This window comes from Maniola hyperantus, chromosome 20, assembly GCF_902806685.2.
Source record: "Maniola hyperantus chromosome 20, iAphHyp1.2, whole genome shotgun sequence".
NCBI lineage: Eukaryota > Metazoa > Arthropoda > Insecta > Lepidoptera > Nymphalidae > Maniola > Maniola hyperantus.
The window spans coordinates 13,470,165-13,489,644 of NC_048555.1; the positions used below are offsets into that span (position 1 = coordinate 13,470,165).

The 19,480-nt window shown below is 42.8% G+C and overlaps 2 protein-coding genes and 1 pseudogene across 3 annotated transcripts in view; 1 reads left to right on the forward strand and 2 right to left on the reverse strand.

The window, feature by feature from the left end:
- Positions 1-1,994: 1,994 nt before the first annotated feature.
- LOC117992048 (uncharacterized) lies at positions 1,995-3,584 on the reverse strand (annotated as a pseudogene).
- A 5,916-nt stretch (positions 3,585-9,500) lies between these two features.
- Positions 9,501-12,547, reverse strand: Edc3 (Enhancer of mRNA-decapping protein 3). 2 transcript variants are annotated; one of them, XM_069505488.1, is made up of 7 exons: positions 12,429-12,547; positions 12,184-12,355; positions 11,727-11,878; positions 11,316-11,468; positions 10,727-11,246; positions 10,538-10,652; positions 9,501-10,084 (listed from the first exon to the last, which is right to left on the reverse strand). In XM_069505488.1, exons 2-7 carry the CDS (start codon positions 12,336-12,338, stop codon positions 9,728-9,730), a joined length of 1,452 nt encoding a protein of 483 aa, XP_069361589.1. In that variant the 5' UTR covers positions 12,339-12,355; positions 12,429-12,547; the 3' UTR covers positions 9,501-9,727. The 2 variants fall into 2 exon arrangements, with proteins under 2 accessions (XP_069361589.1, XP_034835588.1); XM_034979697.2 differs by having other exon boundaries at positions 12,504-12,521.
- A 94-nt stretch (positions 12,548-12,641) lies between these two features.
- Positions 12,642-19,480, forward strand: part of LOC117992050 (endoplasmic reticulum metallopeptidase 1-like) — a 49,671-nt gene continuing 42,832 nt past the window's right edge. The window contains exons 1-4 of the mRNA XM_034979698.2: positions 12,642-12,827; positions 15,122-15,337; positions 15,749-15,896; positions 16,214-16,342. Coding sequence (XP_034835589.1) covers positions 12,789-12,827; positions 15,122-15,337; positions 15,749-15,896; positions 16,214-16,342 — 532 coding nt within the window. The 5' untranslated portion in view covers positions 12,642-12,788. The remainder of the gene's footprint in view (positions 12,828-15,121; positions 15,338-15,748; positions 15,897-16,213; positions 16,343-19,480) is intronic.

Consider the following 19,480-nt stretch of genomic DNA (forward strand, 5'->3'; position numbering starts at 1 on the left):
TGCGTCGTTGCAGCAACGACACTATGAACTCCGCCAATCACAACGTTGAAGCAATGATGGCTTTGTATCAAGTTGGTTGCGATGCGTCGTTGCAGCAACGACACTATGAACTCCGCCAATCACAACGTTGAAGCAATGATGGCTTTGTATCAAGTTGGTTGCGATGCGTCGTTGCAGCAACGACACTATGAACTCCGCCAATCACAACGTTGTAGCAATGATGGCTTTGTATCAAGTTGGCTGCGATGCGTCGTTGCAGCAACGACACTATGAACTCCGCCAATCACAACGTTGTAGCAATGATAGCTTTGTATAAAGTTGGCTGCGATGCGTCGGTCGTTGCAGCAACGACACTATGAACTCCGCCAATCACAACGTTGTAGCAATGATGGCTTTGTATCAAGTTGGTTGCGATGCGTCGTTGCAGCAACGACACTATGAACTCCGCCAATCACAACGTTGTAGCAATGATGGCTTTGTATCAAGTTGGCTGCGATGCGTCGTTGCAGCAACGACACTATGAACTCCGCCAATCACAACGTTGTAGCAATGATGGCTTTGTATCAAGTTGGCTGCGATGCGTCGTTGCAGCAACGACACTATGAACTCCGCCAATCACAACGTTGTAGCAATGATGGCTTTGTATAAAGTTGGCTGCGATGCGTCGGTCGTTGCAGCAACGACACTATGAACTCCGCCAATCACAACGTTGTAGCAATGATGGCTTTGTATCAAGTTGGTTGCGATGCGTCGTTGCAGCAACGACACTATGAACTCCGCCAATCACAACGTTGAAGCAATGATGGCTTTGTATCAAGTTGGTTGCGATGCGTCGTTGCAGCAACGACACTATGAACTCCGCCAATCACAACGTTGTAGCAATGATGGCTTTGTATCAAGTTGGCTGCGATGCGTCGTTGCAGCAACGACACTATGAACTCCGCCAATCACAACGTTGTAGCAATGATGGCTTTGTATCAAGTTGGCTGCGATGCGTCGTTGCAGCAACGACACTATGAACTCCGCCAATCACAACGTTGTAGCAATGATGGCTTTGTATCAAGTTGGCTGCGATGCGTCGTTGCAGCAACGACACTATGAACTCCGCCAATCACAACGTTGTAGCAATGATTGCTGCAGCTTATTCGCAATCGATCAAAGGCAGCCCGAGCACGATTTATCCCTCGCGGGTTTTGTAGTTTGTACCGACGAAGCGTGGCAAAAGCCGCGAGAACGCATTGTCGCTTTGATTGTGCTCAGGCTGCTGAGTGTATTGTCATGTTTGTGATACATATCTCAAGCAAGCTATAACCCGCGATACCTACGCATTCAGTTAATTTGCCAACGTTAGTAACGCTACGTTTTGTACACTAATGTCTAATGTCTAAACGTTGACATTGACTTGACATCCGCAGGTAGTAGGTACCTATCCGAAGTGTTGCTATCCTTTAGAGAATGTGCCTTGTGGAGAGGACGTAGAGTAATAAAGGTAGATGCAGGAACGTTTGCTTTCTCATTCGCACTAAAAAGAGAGCACAGATAAAGTTACAAATGTGATAAACAGAGTCGCAGCTAACCTATTTTTTGTCCCTTATCGTGTAACTGGTTTTTTCAAGAATACATACAACTTACAGATCGCGCGGCGAGAGTTTGGCTTTGACCTTCGGGTGGAGGGGATTACTGCGCATGGGTACTGTCACGCACACAATACTTTTCCTTTTTTATGTACCAGGTTGGATATTTGAGTGGGTCAAAATTCATGTACAGTGGTAATAATGCTAGAAAATAATACGAAATAGATAAACTTCTTCATTTATTAAAACTATTGATAGTTATTTTACTTATATAAAATGTTTATTTCCTTTTAAAGTTTACAGAGACAGCGATGAAAATTCTAAATAATTGTTTTTTAATAAAATTATTTATTCCAAGATACATGTAAAATTGGTACATACAAACAAAAGAAACTTAAAATAATTATTAAATACAAAAGTTAACATTAAAAAAAAGTCTTAGCAGCAGTGCTATTCAGATTCTGAATCAGTTAAAGGTTTAACGCCTTCTATGAAATCACCGCATGGTCCAGTGGTGCTGCCGCGACACGAAATTGTGCAACGTCTTTTGCTTGTTGAGGGTCCGGGTTCAGGGCTTCCTCGGTTGCAGTTGTCATCATCATCATCTTCATAACCATCATCAGAATCATCGTCTTCGGAATTATCATCGACGCGAATTATAAATTGCTCGGTAAGTAAATCAACTACATGGTCACTCTTGACGTACTCTTCTTCTATATCTTTTACCTTTTTACATATTTTTCCCCATTCCAGGGCACCCATTAAGGATACTTTTTCTTTGATAAGTTTGGTACATTCTTGTAAATTCCATTTAACATTTTTGCTAGCTACATATTGTTTAATAGTAGCCCATGCCATTTCTATGGGGTTGAGGTCTGGATGGTAAGGCGGTAATCTCAATATGCTATGGTTTGCTTCTGCTAAAATTTGATCTATTGAAAAAGTTTTAAATCTTTCTTTATTAGCTTTTATCAAGTTGTACAATTGTGGCTTGAGCATTGTTGAATCATATTGTATGCCTTTATCAGTTAGCCAATTCTGCATATCGGCTTTTTTGGTATTGGAGGACGGTGCTTAATCCCATTGTTTATTGTGGTATGAAGCGTTGTCGACAACCACTACAGAATTGGGTGGTAGGTTGGGAATTAATTGTGTCCTAAGCCATTTTTCATAATTCTCGTAATTCATGTTGTCGTGATAGTCCCCTGTTTTGGTGCCGGCTTTAAAAGTTAATAAAGCATTTGGTATAAACCCAGCTTCAGATCCTGCGTGGACTATCACGACTCGTTGTCCTTTAGAAATGGGTTTTTTTAGTCCTTCCGTAGGGCCATCGCTCCAGGCTTTGGTTGTTGAGTGCGATGAATCTACGTAGGATTCATCTGTGTAAACAATGGGTCTTCCTTCTTGTCGATATTTTCTTATTTTACTTAAATATTCAATGCGTTGTAATCGGATATTCGATGTTTCTATTAGTAATTTACGGTTGTTTTCTGTTTTTTTCCAGCGAAATCCTAACTCCTTTATAATTACACGAAGACTTGTTTCTGACCCTTTAAAGTTTATATCTTCCTCAAGTTTCTTTTTTAGTTTCCCAATGGTGGGAAGTTCATTATTCGTCTTGTGAAAATTGTGTATACATCTTTTTATAATACCTTGGTCAAAATTATCAATATTCGTAACTGGTTTAGCTCTGGGACGTTTTTTTCCAGGTGTTCTGAAAGTAATTAGCAAATCGGAACTCTTGGCTTGATTTGCGATATTTTTTACAGTTCCAATTGAAGTCTTAGTGGCCTCCGATGTCCGTTTTTGAATTTTAGCTAATTTACTGACTACACAATTTACTTTAGAAACAGTTTCCGTTTTCATTACCTGCATAGTCTGTATAGTTTGGTTATTCTCCGACTGACTGAGTAAAGAAGCAACTTCCTCAATCTGACTTCGAATTTGCTTCAATGAATCGACACATTCGTCAGCTTCTTTCTTTAAAAAGCAATTCACGTCATATATCATTTTCCGTGCTTGCCTTTTTAAAACAATGTTTTTTTTACGCATTTTCAAATCACTTTTTAATATTTAACAAAAAAAACTTAACTGACAAACTTAAACAAACAAACTCAACAAATAATAACAATCGACAACAATAAACAATTAACGAAAATAGCAATTCACTTGTGAACGTGATTGTACAACACGAGTGCGCGGTACGTCGTATCGATGCGAGAGGCAGGGAACGACTGGAGCAGTGGAGCGCCAATCAGAGCACCGCGTGCGCCTACACACCCGCCCCGCACCCCACTAATTGCCCGTTGATACCCAATTTCTGATTTCTGCGCAATAACGGTCAAAGCCAAACTCTCGCCGCGCGTACTGTACATACAAGAAGTTGCAAAACAAACTTTGAGAATTCGTGGCGTAATTGTATTTCCAATGAGTTATTTACTTGTTTTCACATAAAAAACGTTTAATACAAATATTGTTGATCGGTTAATACAAATATTGACTACTAAGCAATGGTAATAATTGTCGTGTTATTCATCGTTACGTCTCGTGCTATTGCTATCTCATACGCGGTTACACAGTACTTACATCTACCTATTATTCTATCTACGGGAGAGGATAAGGACTTTATCTAAATCTGTCACCACTCACCTTAGTTGAGATTTGTGTACAACCGAATGAGCGTCATCATAATGTGGATGTAATTATTATTTATTTATGTAAACGTATAGGCTTTTGAGACTTTGAGTATATTTTTTGGAAATAAATCAATGGATTTGAGTAACAACCACTCTCTTCTTATTTCTATCCCTTCATGTATGATATCTTCACAGAGTTAAAAGGGTTTGCATTTTTTAAATTTAAATTAATAGCTACATTAAGTTGCGAGATGGTACCGTACATTTTTTTTTGGATCCAACTCCTTTAATCCTGATGCTGCAGAGTCCGAGATTATGCAGATTCAGGAACTGTCGCTTTTGAATTAATATTTCAGGTACCAAGCGACGACTTCATGATTGAACTCCAAGTCCCAACCCTCAACCCTGATGATGCAGGATATGTACTGCACTCCTAAGCCGTGGGGATTCAGGAATAGTTGATGGCGAAATGAGATTGTGGGTAACTACCGAGCTCCTCCTCAATCCTGAACTAAAAAAAGCTTGAAATAAAAATTCTTTAAAAAACCGACTTCCAAAGTCACTACAAAACAAAAAATAATTTAATCACGTCACTAGCTCAAAAAGGGCGCTCTCGATACCTAAAGGTATGATTCCGAACCACGCTGCACGCAGCAGCGCTGCCGCAACAGTGCAGTCACCAGCTGTCAGTCCTGTCGCGGCACTACTGGTCCCCATACAATCTCTATAAGTTGCGCTACATTGCTGCCTAGCTCGGAATGTAATGTCATATAAGCTTATAGAGATTGTATGGGGACCAGTAGTGCCGCGACAGGACTGTGACAGCTGGTGGCAGCACTGCTGCGTGCAGCGTGGTTCGGAATCATACCTACCTTAAAACCAGTGAGCAAACGTTGTTTTGCTCACCCCGTGAGAAGAATTACTTACAGCCGTGCTCAGAGTCGCTTAATCGTTACTTAAATAGAATAGAATAGAATGTTTTTTCTATTCATGTAAACTTTTTACAAGTGTTTATGAATAGTCAGGTAGTTTTAATTTACCACTGGTTCGGAACGCCGTTCCCACCGAGAAGAACCAGCAAGAAACTCGGCGGTTGCTCTTTTTAATTTTTCAATTTACAATGTTATTATACCGTACTATACAAGCCATTGCAGCCCCGTGCATTGCTGGAGCGAGTCAAATCCAAGCTTTTTTATCGTTTACATAGTCTGCGACTGTATAATATGCTTTTTTTAGGAGCATACTTTTAACACATTTTTTAAACTTGTGTAAAAAGGCAAGTCTAAAATTGCTTGTGGCATTTTGTTTCTAGTTTGCCTATCATGGAGATCACTGACTTTTTGTAACTGTGAATGTTTTCTACTGTAAGAATACCTATTTCCTTAAATATCTCTCGTAGGGAATCGCGCGGTTTTAAATTATAAATTGCACGTATTGCCCTTTTTTGTAATACGAATATTTTCCCAATATCTGCCGCTTTACCCCACAGCAAGACTCCGTAAGACATAATACTGTGAAAATAGGCAAAATACACAATTTTTGCAGTTTCCACGTCAGTTACCTGTCGAATCCTTCTAACAGCATAAGCAGCAGAGCTGAGTTTACCAGCAAGTGTTGATATATGGGCGTTCCATTGAAGCTTTGCATCTAACGTGATTCCCAGGAACACGGTGGTCTCCTCCACTTTTAACATATCATTATTTATCATTAAGTTAATGTCCTTGGTCGTCTTTGTATTGGGCAGAGAAAATATAACACACTTAGTTTTCTTTGCATTTAAAAGTAAATTGTTGACAGTAAACCAATGAGTGACCCGCGATATGGCATTATTTACATCGTCAAAATTGTTCTTATTTCTATCGACTTTAAAAAATTAGGGACGTATCATCTGCAAATAGCACAATATCGCAAGTATTATGGACGAAATATGGTAAATCGTTTATATATACCAAGAACATGAAGGGACCTAGTATAGAGCCTTGAGGAACGCCCATTAGTGAGGGTGATCCGGATGACCTCACATCATTTACACATACGGTTTGTATACGGTCACTCAGATAAGACGCAATGAGACTAAGCGCAGTGTTTTTGATTCCATAGTGGCTCAATTTAGTTAAAAGAGTCTCGTGCTCAACGCAATCGAACGCTTTAGACAAATCACAGAAAATTCCAGTGGCATTCTGTGAGTTCTCCTTTGGGGTTGTGATGGTGGTGTAGGAAGACCAAGATGTTCCCCAATAATCAGAAGACAGGCTCCAGCACTCAATCGGTTTAATTGGCACTACTAAAACTATTACAGACTCGCGAAGTAACGTACTTGCTAATTTAAAATTACGTACATGTGTTTTCGCGCGCTAGACAGACGTGGACACAGGGACGGTATTGGAAGCCACTAGGCAGGCCCTCGGCCGCAGCGCGCCGCGGCTCGGGGCAGCGGCGCGGTGCGGCGGGGGCAGGCGTAAGTCGCCTGACCGGTTCCCCGATCAGCTGGCACGCGTGTGTGCGTTGCGTCGATGGCCGATAATATGCACACAGATGCCGCGCGGCAAAACTAATATTAGGTATCTAACTTAATTTAATTAAATATGTACATTTGATTTTTATATGTGTAATGTAGCCCACACTCCCACGCATCGAATATATGCTTTAAAAGCATTGCGCCCGCATCAATTGTTGATCGACCCTTAGTAAAACCGTACTGCTCAGAGTGAAGTAAGTTATTCAGACTGAAGTGTCGGAGCAGTTGGTTGAGCATAATTTTTTCAAATATCTTGCTAAAAGTCGGCAAAATTGATATTGGCCTGTAATTGTTTGGGTCATTTTTACTGCCCGATTTAAAAAGAGGAATTAATTTACTACATTTCATAAGATCTGGAAAGCATCCTAATTCTACAGACTCATTAAAAATTAGAGCAAGATACGGAGCAATAATATCAATAATATTGCTGATAATTTTTACTGATATCCCCCATAAGTCTCCTGTTTTTTTGGATTGTAAAGATTTGAATACTTTAATAATATCATGTGGGGTAACGTATTCAAACTTAAATAATACACTACACTCAGAAACATTGCTCCTGAGAAGGTTGTAGGCTTCTGTTGGCGACGAGTTAAGGGAACTTGTAGTGGTGACTGGGATGTTTTGGAAAAAGTCCTCAAATATCTTTGCAATTTCTAAATCGGAATCAATAATGTGGTTGTTAATTTTAAGTTCCAATTTCTTGTGTTCCATTTTATGTTTCCCAGTTTCATCCGTAATGATGTCCCAAGTTGTTTTTATTTTATTGTTAGAATTAATAATTATCTGCTTTATGTGAATAGACTTTGCTTGTACGCAAACAATTTTAATTAATTTTGAATAATTTCTTACATATTGAACAAATGCTGGAGTATAATTATATTGCTTTTCTGCGTACAAGTCAAACAGCTTGTTCCTACTTTTGTAAATGCCAACAGTAGCCCAATCGCTAAATTTAAGATTTTTAAACAACCTTTTTTCTACGACTTTGAAAACAGAATTAAATTGGGAATTGATAAGGTCAAAAAACGCGTTATAGTGTTCATCCGGACCATCCTGTGTAAGGTCAAGTGTAGGTAAAGTAAATAAAATATTTTGTTTGAATTGCCTTACTTTTTTAGTGGTGACTGGTCTATATTTTATTACTTTTATTGTATTTTGTTGACAGCTGGGAACAGATATCATTTGTCCACAGCTGGGAACAGATATCATTTGTCCACAGTGGTCAGATCTAAGATTGGTGATAATGGATTTTTTGACAATTTTACAATCACCAAAAATGTTGTCAATACAAGTAGCTGAATGTGCTGTTCACTGTGCTGTACACGTGTAGGCTCGACAAAAGTGTTTCCTAAATCAAAGCTTTTAAATAAGTTAAGTAATCTGTCTGTAAAGGAGGTGTTAAGTAAAATGTCAACATTAAAGTCTCCACAGATCAATATTTTTTTTGACGACTTACATAGGTATCCGCCTCAGGCTTAGATGAATGATTACCCTCTATGGCCTCAGGGCCTCCTCCATGACATCCTCAAACATAGAAAAGTCACTTGAAGGAGGTCGGTATACGCAGACTACAATATATCGCTCCAGCTCAACACAGGACAGCTCAATAGTGCGTTCAACCGAAACATTAACAATAAACGAGACAGCTATATCTCTCACATAAATCTGTCTCGTTTTAACTCAATCTTAACTAACGATTAGCGACTCTGAGTACGGCGGTTAGCGTTTTTAATTGAGAACGCTCTGATTGGCATTTCGAAACGATCGTTGAGTATAGTCCGTACAAAATGAGAACTCACGCGCCATTTTAGCTCTGTGCCAACTGTCATGTACTAGTACTAGAATCGTACTTTTGACATAAAAGTTGACACATAGGTAGGTACCTAAAGTTAAAATGGTGCGAGAGAACTCATTCTGTACGCATTATAGTTATATAAAGTTTAACAAACTTAACAAAAAGAGTGAATCTAGTAAAATGATACCTAATTGAACACTATCAGAATTAAAAGAATGTCTAACGTTGAATTAAACTTTCTTCCGCAGAAGTCGTATTTATTGTATCAGACACACTATAGCAAAGTTGTTTCTTGTGCCTTTGAATCCCTCCCTACACTCACTCGCTGCACTTGAGTTTCTGAGAATCCGTCGCTCACTCGGGATTCAAACTAGGAAACACAAACGAACTTAAGTGGCTATTCTGCTGAACAAATGCCTAACTAATAACTATAGAAATAAAACAATTCCTTTTAAAATAATTATGTAATTTATTCTTCACTTTATAAGCGCATGTCCGGAATAAATAAAAATAAAAGATTTCTTCTCGCCGCGCCTCGCCCGCGCCTCGCTCGGATCTCGCCGTGCCTCGCCCGGATCTCGAACGCGCCTCGCTCGGATCTCGCCGTGCCTCGCCCGGATCTCGAACGCGCCTCGCTCGGATCTCGGTTGCGCCTCGCCCGGATCTCGACTACTTACGACTACTTGGCTACTTCAGATGGTAATTTATATTTACGGCTGTTTTGAATGATAATAAAGTAACTACAATGAACTTAGAATACGGACGTTGATCGTATACTCGTATGAGCCTCAATAGCTCAACGGTTGGGGAGCGGACTGAATTCCGAAATGTCCCCGGTTCAAACCCCGCCCGTTGCACTATTGTCGTACCGACTCCTAACGGCTAGCACAAGCTTGTTGGAGGGGAAAGGGGAATATTAGTCCCGATTTAGCATTAAGGCTATAATATTGTTTTAGAAAGAAAAAAAAACTGTAGAAACAGCCGCGTTATTTGAATAAATGGTTTTATTTTTGATTTATAGAGCAGCAGAGCAGCAGAACAGCAGAGCAGCAGAGCAGCAGAGCAAGCAGACTTGCATCGAGTATGATAACACACTTGCATGAAACATCACTGAACGTAACAACCTCACTGAACTGTCAACGTCGCTGCCTTCCTGTAGTACTGCACTTAGCCAACGGTCGAGCCCGGAGCAGCACATGCCCTAGTTGAGCGCCAGCACGCTGCAGGCGCCGAAGGGCGGGCGGTAGTGCACGCCCAGGTCGCGGAACAGCTGCGCGGGCGGCGCCACGTTGGCCAGCAGCACGCGGCCCAGCGCGGCGGGCAGCGCGCCCGGCAGCCCGCCCTGCAGCGCCGCGCGGCAGCCCACGCCCTCCCAGCCCGCGGCGGGCGGCTCCAGCGCCAGCACGGCGGCCCGCGCGCCGCCCGCCCAGCGCAGCGCCGCGGCGTGCGGCTCCTGCGCGTCGTCCAGCAGCGGGTCGTGCAGCGCCAGCAGCACCACGTCGGGCGCGGGCAGCTCGGCCGGCCGCGCGCTCACGGCGCCGCCGGCGTGCTGCAGCGCCTGGCGACACGACAACACACACACACACGGTAGTGACACGTAGTCAAGGTGAACAAGGGAACAATGAAGTTAAAGTCTTTACAACGCCGTATGCATTAACACTGTTGCACCAAATAAAATATAGTTTAGTAATGTATGAATATATATATAGTATAGTATAAATATAGTATAGTATATAATATAATATAGTATGAATGAGGTCGATGAACTTTGTCAGCCCTAGCACAGACTACGGTCTATTTGAACTGCAAACTGCCAACACCAGTCGCGGCTTTTTGTCTAGTGCTTTGGTCTGGAAGTGTGGTGTGAATCATTCGCTTTTTTTTGTCTAAATAAAAAAATAATTAAATAAATAAATAAAATAAATAAATAAATAAAAATTATCAATTGTAACCAAATAGACACAGGAACTAATACAGGAACAGCCTCACTTCCCAACTTGACCTTCCCTACCTGCACTTCGTGTCTCAGCTCGGCGCAGCGCTGCGCGTCGCCGCTCAGCAGCACGTGCGCGCGCACGCCGTGCGTAGCCAGCAGCCGCGCCGCCTGCACGCCGCACGCGCCCAGCCTGCGACACAAGGAGAGCTCGTATCTCGCGACAGGACGCGCCGCATGCCGACGTGTTGTGTAGAGAGACTTCACCTGTGGTGCGCCGCCAGCACGACGGCGACGGGCGCCTGGTGCGCGTTGCGCGGCTCGAGGCGCCGCGTGCCGCCCGCCAGGCGCAGCGCCACGTCGGCGGCGGCGCGCGCCAGCAGCGTGAGCGCCGCGTCCAGCAGCGCGCGGCGCCGCATGCCGAGCCAGAAGGCGCGGCGCAGGCGCGGCGCGGCGGACGGCACGGCGCGCCCGTCGTCCGCCGCGTACTGCAGCGGGCCGCGCAGCTCGTCGGGCAGGCGGATGTGCTGCGGCGGCGGCGCGGCGCCCAGCACGTTCTCGTCGTGGCGGAAGGACGCCGGCACCACGTCGGGCCGCGCCGGCGCCGCGCCGCGCATCTCCTCCCACAGCGCGCGCTTGTCGAACAGCGCGAGGTTGCCCTCGAAGTCGAAGTCGTCGCTGCAGGCGGGCTCGGCCGCGTCGCCGAAGCACGCCTCGTCGCGGCGCCGCGCGCGCTCGTGCGGCCGCGCCTTGCCCGCCGAGCCCGCCGCACCCGCCGCACCCGCGCCTGCAGCGGGAACTGTTCGTATCATTTGCTATTGTCATCGTACAAACAAAAGCAATGTGTATAATTTACCGGTAGTAGTATTTTTATTTCTGCTCCCCTGGATGTCTATGGGCTTGCTGCGGGCGGGCGGGGCGTGCGGGGCGGGCGGGGCGTGCGGCGGGGCGGGGGGGCCGCGGGCAGTCGCCGCCTTGCCGTTTCCATTGTTCGAGTTCTGTTGGATATCTGCAATTTGGATTAAAGGCAACTTGAATCTGCTAGTGGGTAACACCTGCTAGTGGGTAACACCTGCTAGTGGGTAACACCTGCTAGTAGGTAACACCTGCTAGTGGGTAACACCTGGATACTCAACCGTGTGGAGGAACATTATGTTGCATGTACAGAAAAATAGCAACATTAGAAACATGAAAGACTAGTAGTTAACTAACTGCTGCAGTGTTGACGTGTGACCGGCGACCGGCGACCAACCACTGACATACATACTTGTGTGGGAAGGGTTTGCTTGCAAGTTCTCACACACGGTCACCCGCTGGCACTTCTTGTTGTTCTTGGTGACCGCCACTGTGCTGTGCGTCTGCTTGGCCGCTGACGGCTGCGCCTCCTCTATAATCTTCAAGTCCTTTATGTCAGCAGCACTGCAGACAACAAATAATCTGCTTTCAATGGACATTGTGACGTTCTGTCTTCCAGCAGGGGGTGCTACATCTACAACAGAGCGTCGGGCCAACCTGTACCGCCAAGCAGTTTAGCATTCTGGTATGGAGTTAATATATCCAGCCGAACTCTTTCCACAAGCTCGCTCATATTTAAAGATTTCATCGTCACTTCCTGTCGGCTCTGATCACAGCCGAGCACCGACTCGTCATCAAATAAGTCAATGAACCAGTGCAGCTGTAACCTCCACTTCAAATGAACAATGATAAAGATCGATCTGACTCACTTCAAAGTAACCTGAGACTTGGGATAAGGAAATCCATTTCGAAATGCTTTAGTCAGCGTGATAGTGTTTCCGTCGGCCTCCACGATCGTGCCCTGGTAGCAGCCCAGGGGCTCCGCGCAGTTCACGGACACGGCGTACCCGACCCACTTGGACATGTTTCAGCTTCGCCTAACTAGACAACAAAACATGCAGTCGTAACTTTCATCAAGCGTCAATTCTTATATTCTTGTGTAGTTATTAAATACCCATTTTTATAATCCAATCCAGATATGCCAAATACATTTTTTTTATAATTTATATTCCTCTCACAGATCACAGACCTTAAATGTGTCATATTGACATTCACTCATTCCTCTCCTCAAGTTTGACAAACACATAGACAAAAATCACAAATGCAAATGTGACAATCACACTGTGCAATCACCAAAGAATCCACATCACAGACCAAGGCAATAATATAGGAATATAATTTCAGTTTGATTTGAATGAGTTTGAAGGTTTGATGTGTGAAGTGTATTTTATTTTTCAATTCTTTAGATAAATAAAACAAAGTTTAAACGTCGATTGACGATTATTGTTCATGAATTTGCATTAAATTGAAAAAAATGCTAGCTACCAGTAAGAAAAAATTTATGGGAAAAATGGTGAGAATTTATGAATAGGTATTTATTTTAATCTTAGAAAAATGATCTATTTAAATTTATCACTTTTTTGTTATTGATATTAGATTGTTTTCAATGTATAATTGGACCATATTATATTAAATTTCAAATCTAAATCTAGTTGCGGATTATGACCAATGCAATGCAATAGGTACAATTAATTGTTCTATTGAATGCTCTAAATTATATTGCACTCATGACTCAGCTAAACTACACTCTTACTGCACTACTGGAGTATTGCGGCAATTCTGAAAATTTGCGGCTGATCAGTCGTTCTGCAGATATTTTTTTATTTTTTATTATTATTTAGATACAAGTTAGCCCTTGACTGCAATCTCACCTGATGGTAAGTGATGATGCAGTCTAAGATGATAGCGGGCTAACCTGGAAGGGGTATGGCAGTTTTTATTAAACCCATACCCCTTTGGTTTCTACACGGCATCGTACCGGAACGCTAAATCGCTTGGCGGCACAGCTTTGCCGGTAGGGTGGTAACTAGCCATGGCCGAAGCCTCCCACCAGACGAATTTCCACCAGATATTCATGCGATGCAGGTACTTTTTCTCCCTATAAAGACTGAGTTTTGTTAACAGTTTTAAAAATAAAAAACTGCTTATTATTTGAGCTGAAATAGAATTCATATCGGCATCGCAAGGTAACAATTTGATATCGTCGTTTTTAGGTTTTTGCCACAGTAAGCCGATGAAAAACTGGTTTTTGTAAATAAGTCCAAAGTTCAGAAGTTTTGTGTGTTTGTATAGTTGATGCTCACTGCAAGTCTGTACATTTACAAGCCACTTACTTACATATAGTGATAAAATATATTCATTATTATAGTGTCAAAAGTAAATATACTTAATTATTTTTTCATCAGTGTTTGTTTGATGGATTGAATGTTAAATTTTGTAATTTCAGACTATGTATGTAAATACTAATCTATGAATTTTAAAATCTTGATCTGCTGCATACCCATCTCACAGGGAACAGTAGGTCAAAAACGCCATCTTGAATTTGTGATGACGTCAATACAGAGCAAGGATAGGTGTGGACTGTGGACTGTGAACTGTGGACTGTGGATGCAGTGAGCATTCATTGATCCTAGCATTTACTTTTAAATTGACAGATTTAAATGTATAATATTACTTAATATTATATACTTACATAGGTATAATATTACTTAACATTATAACATCAGTGTGTCCGTGTACTACTCTTTCATATCATTACTTAACATTATAACTACAGTGTGTCCGTGTACTACTCTTTCATATCATTACTTAACATTATAACAACAGTGTGTCCGTGTACTACTCTTTCATATCATTACTTAACATTATAACAACAGTGTGTCCGTGTACTACTCTTTCATATCATTACTTAACATTATAACAACAGTGTGTCCGTGTACTACTCTTTCCTATCATTACTTAACATTATAACATCAGTGTGTCCGTGTACTACTCTTTCATATCATTACTTAACATTATAACAACAGTGTGTCCGTGTACTACTCTTTCATATCATTACTTAACATTATAACAACAGTGTGTCCGTGTACTACTCTTTCATATCATTACTTAACATTATAACATCAGTGTGTCCGTGTACTACTCTTTCATATCATTACTTAACATTATAACTACAGTGTGTCCGTGTACTACTCTTTCATATCATTACTTAACATTATAACAACAGTGTGTCCGTGTACTACTCTTTCATATCATTACTTAACATTATAACATCAGTGTGTCCGTGTACTACTCTTTCATATCATTACTTAACATTATAACTACAGTGTGTCCGTGTACTACTCTTTCATATCATTACTTAACATTATAACAACAGTGTGTCCGTGTACTACTCTTTCATGTCATTACTTAACATTATAACATCAGTGTGTCCGTGTACTACTCTTTCATATCATTACTTAACATTATAACTACAGTGTGTCCGTGTACTACTCTTTCATGTCATTACTTAACATTATAACAACAGTGTGTCCGTGTACTACTCTTTCATGTCATTACTTAACATTATAACATCAGTGTGTCCGTGTACTACTTTTTACACAGCTCATCCATTTAACTGATCTTTTATAAGAGATAGTATATAATTTGCATCCCAGGGACAGACAGGCTAATTTAGTTGTGGAAAATTGAAGAGTTCCCAGGATTCGCGCGGATGATGTGGTAGGCATGTCCTAGTTCAGTTCACTACAACCCAACAAGTGCATAAAGAGGAGTCGGCTTAACGTGGCACTTGCGTGTGTGCAACAGGAGCCGGAGCTGGTGAAGGAGAACGTGCCTGCGGCGGGCGTGGTGCCGCTGCGCTGGCTGCTGGGCGCCGCGCTGGCCACGGCGCTGGCGCTGCTGGGCGCCGCGCTGGCGGACCGGCGCCTGCCCGCCGCGCTGGACCGCGCCGCGCCGCCGCAGCGCTTCATCGCGCAGATCGCGCACGAGCACCTCGTCAACATCACGTCCATCGGCCCCCGGGTAACCTCCTCCTCTCCTCTCTTGTATAGCTCAGTTTGATCCTAGGAGCCATCGTTCGTCACACGTCTCTTTTAGCTGAAGAACCACACTTACCGTGACAGGAAGAATACATTTTCGGAGACAATCATGTTGCAAATTGGCAAAAATGCCATTGGTTGACTATTTATTTTAATTCATCTTCAAGTCAAAGACGAATAATTTTTTTTCAAGAAAAATTCTCCGTCCTACCTGAAGAGCTTCCGAGACGGTCAAGCGGCTTGACGTCAAGCACGTACATTTTTGCTCGAGTCAAGCATTGTACCTGCTTCGTTTACGGCGCATCAAGCAGTTTGATCAGACTGATATTGTTTTGATGAGAACAGTTTTGAATCACGAAGTTGTGCGAAGTGTAAGGCAGTCGTGGGGACACAGGTGGCGGGCAGCTACGAGAACGAGGTGGCGGCGGTGCGCGTGCTGGTGGCGGCGGCGCGCGCGCTCGTCGCGCAGGCGTCGCCGCACAACCGCGTCGACTACGACGTGCTCACGGCCAGCGGCGCCTTCGCGCTCACCTTCCTCGACGGTGAGATACCTCCGACTACTGTGGGTGGCGGGCAGCTACGAGAACGAGGTGGCGGCGGTGCGCGTGCTGGTGGCGGCGGCGCGCGCGCTCGTCGCGCAGGCGTCGCCGCACAACCGCGTCGACTACGACGTGCTCACGGCCAGCGGCGCCTTCGCGCTCACCTTCCTCGACGGTGAGATACCTCCGACTACTGTGGGTGGCGGGCAGCTACGAGAACTTTTGGGTCCAGCTTGCGTCAGAATTTTCCAACATGACTGATTCTGTTCTTTGATGATAGTAAAAAGTAGCGATTAGTTGATATCGTTTCCCTGGTGCAGGCATGAGCAATGTCTACCGCGACGTGCAGAGCGTGGTGGTGCGCGTGCGCGGCGCGGGCGGGCGCGCCGGCGCGTCCAGGCGCGCGCTGCTGCTCAACTGCCACTTCGACACCGTGCCCGACAGCCCGGGTGAGGGAACGTTCCATACGATATCATCGTCATCCCGCGCAGGCGCGCTACGTGCCCACTGGCGCGAAGATAACTGCACGCACGTTCACGATCGGTGATGCAAGGAACAGTGTGAAGCACGTCACACTGCATTGCGCAGAGGAAATGGCGCGCGAGTACAGAAGACACGTACAAGCGCGGAGATCACCACAGGAGGCCGACGACCTTAGGTGTTCTTATACTATCTACGTCTACACTAGGTACGTCTTATACTTAACTAATAATAGTGTTGTACTAGATTGGGTTAAACATGGCTATACTCATTTATTTATTTTATTTTATTTTATTTTATTTTATTTTATTTTATTTTATTTTATTTTATTTTATTTTATTTTATTTTATTTTATTCGTTTTTTGCAATCAACAGTGGCTAAGTTTTGGTAGAAAATTTTGTTTAACTCACTGGTTTTGGCTTCTTTCTTCCTTTCTTGCTGGGATTGATGTTTAGTTGTTTGTTTAAACGGTTAATAGATGCGCATCTCTTTTTAGGAAAACTTTCTTTTTTAGATAAAGACACGATGAAGATGAGAATTGATTTTTTTTTTCATTGATTGACATTAAATGTTGTTTTAACAAGTGTCACGTCTTGTCATGTGTCACAATTGACACTTGTTTCGTTTAGTAGTAATTGATTTTAATTCTGAACATCCTCCCCCGGAAGAGGACAGATGCGGTTGAATGCACGACGCACTACTCCTTCCGAAGTTTGTAAATCTGCAACTCGAGAGACTCCATCGGTTCCCGGATGGACCTTGATTACACGGCCGAGACTCCACTTCATTGGCGGTAATGTGTCGTCTTTAATTAGCGCGAGTGTTCCTTCTTGCAGAACGAGGCCCTTGCTGGTTTGCCATTTGGTGCGTTGCTGCAATTCCGCGATGTACTCTTTGTGCCATCTTGACCAGAAGTGTTGTCGCATTTGCTCCAATCTTTCAAATCGAGTGAGTCGATTTTCCTTGATGTGCAGTAATTCAGGCGTTGGTAGAGCTGTTAGAGGTCGTCCAACCAAAAAATGACCAGGAGTCAGTGGAGTCAAGTCTTGTGGGTCGTGTGATAAGGGAGTTAGGGGGCGTGAATTTAGGATTGCTTCTATTTGAACAAGAACGGTATATAAATCTTCAAAGTCTAAGTGAGCGTTTCCTAGGACACGATTTAAATGGGATTTGAAAGATCGCACACCCGATTCCCATAAGCCGCCCATATGGGGCGCGTACGCTGGTATGAACTTGAACTCAATGCCTTCATCAGACATAGAGTTCACAATTGAGTCAGAATTAGCTTTGAGGAACTTATAAAGGTAAATTGAGTTCCATTATCTGAAAATAATGTTAGTGGTCTAGAACGTCTCGCAATGAAACGACGTAACGCAGATAAAAACGAGTCCTTTGAGAGGTCTGTCACTAGCTCTAGGTGACATGCTTTAGTGGCGAAGCAGACAAAGATTGCTATATAGACTTTAATGGTTCTACAACCCCGTCCCTTTCTATTTAGTGCGAGTATAGGACCGGCATAGTCCATTCCAGACGTCTGGATTTGAAGGATTACAATTTTTTACAGATTAGGTACTTAAATAGATATTATTATATAATCCATTTAGAACTGTAGAAAACCAGTATAATAGGTACCTACCTCAAAATAGTTCTTCACATTCGGAAAACTTACAAAATGCTTGAAACAATTAATAAATTAATAGCACTAGGGGCTATATCGGAGTGCAAAAGGACAAAAGATCAATTCGTATCCAAGATAGGTACCTACCTATTTCTTACTCCAAAACCTAACGATAACAAACGTTTAGTAACGAGCATTTCAAAAAGGAGGATTACCGAACTGCATGTAAATTAATTCCACGTGATGGATACCTAGCTACCATCTATCTTAAAGATGCATATTATTTCTTCGTACCTGTCCGGCCTTCTGACCGCAAGTACTTAAGATTTTGTTTTCAGCCTCATATTATTCATCCAAAATATTTACGTACGGCTTTAATGGCCTTCCGTTTGGCTTATCAAGTTATCAGTGGCCCCACGTAGATTTACTAAGATCATGAGGGAAGTGTCGGCATATCTAAGAAATCGGGGCCTTCAGTCGGTATGTTACTTAGATGACATTCTGTGTATCAGCGAAACATGTAAGCAGTGCTTAGATAATGTTAACGAAACGTTAAAGATATTGCATTGTCTGTAATTTAACGCCGCGAGTTAATCCATCAAGTTCCTAGGATTCGTATAAGACACTAAATGTCTAATAAGCATGTATCTTCCCGCCGATAAGCGATTTAAAATTGCCGAGTTCGTTACAAGTTTACTAAACTGACAGTCTGTTCTATTCGTGAATTTACCCGTCTTGTAGAGTTTTAGTTGTAGCTTATCCAGCTTGTCCAGTAGCTAAGTATACATGGACGTATACTAAGATTTTAGAGCGGCAAAAATACCTAGCCCTGCTTAAATATGGTAATTACGAAGCAAAAATCAATCCGTCAAACGTTATATTAGATGATCTAAATTGGTAGATTTCAAAATATTGATACCACATCCAATTTTATATGACAACCTAACTTCAAACTCGAGACCTATTCCGACGCGTCTAGAATAGGCTAGGGGCTGTATGTGAAAAGAACCAAGTTAGTGGCAGATGGAAAGCCACATAAAAAGCGAACCATATTAATTATTTGGAACTAATGGCCGCTTTTCTAGGCTTGAGGTCGTTCGCTAGCAATGTAACCGACTGTGCAATATTACTACGCATAGATAACTATATGAACCGTATGGGGGGCATACAATATCCCCACCTTCACGATTTAGCTAGAGTACTTACTTTGAAAATGGTGTGAGGACTTTGGATATTCGCATCGTAAATATGTGAATATCAAAGAAAACCGCGCCGACGACGCCGCTTCCAGAGTAATCAATCCAGATGATGATTTTCCATGATATCAACAATATTTTGGCCAACCAGAGATAGACTTATTCGCATCACCTGACGATGCGAAATGTTACAGATTTATTCCATGGAAACCTTATCCTGACTAACTTTTCGCTAATAATTAAATGCCTTAGAAAAATCATTGATGATAAAGCAAGGGAGTATAAAGCAGTA

Bases quoted from the DNA above. Each gene is read 5' to 3' on its own strand.
- Edc3 (XM_069505488.1), bottom strand. From the start codon at position 12,338: ATGTCCAAGTGGGTCGGGTACGCCGTGTCCGTGAACTGCGCGGAGCCC. The intron at 11,879-12,183 runs GTGAGTCAGATC...TGTTGTCTGCAG, and splicing joins AAGTCTCAGGTTACTTTGAA to TGCTGCTGACATAAAGGACT. The intron at 11,247-11,315 runs GTAAATTATACA...TTCCCGCTGCAG, and splicing joins AAATAAAAATACTACTACCG to GCGCGGGTGCGGCGGGTGCG.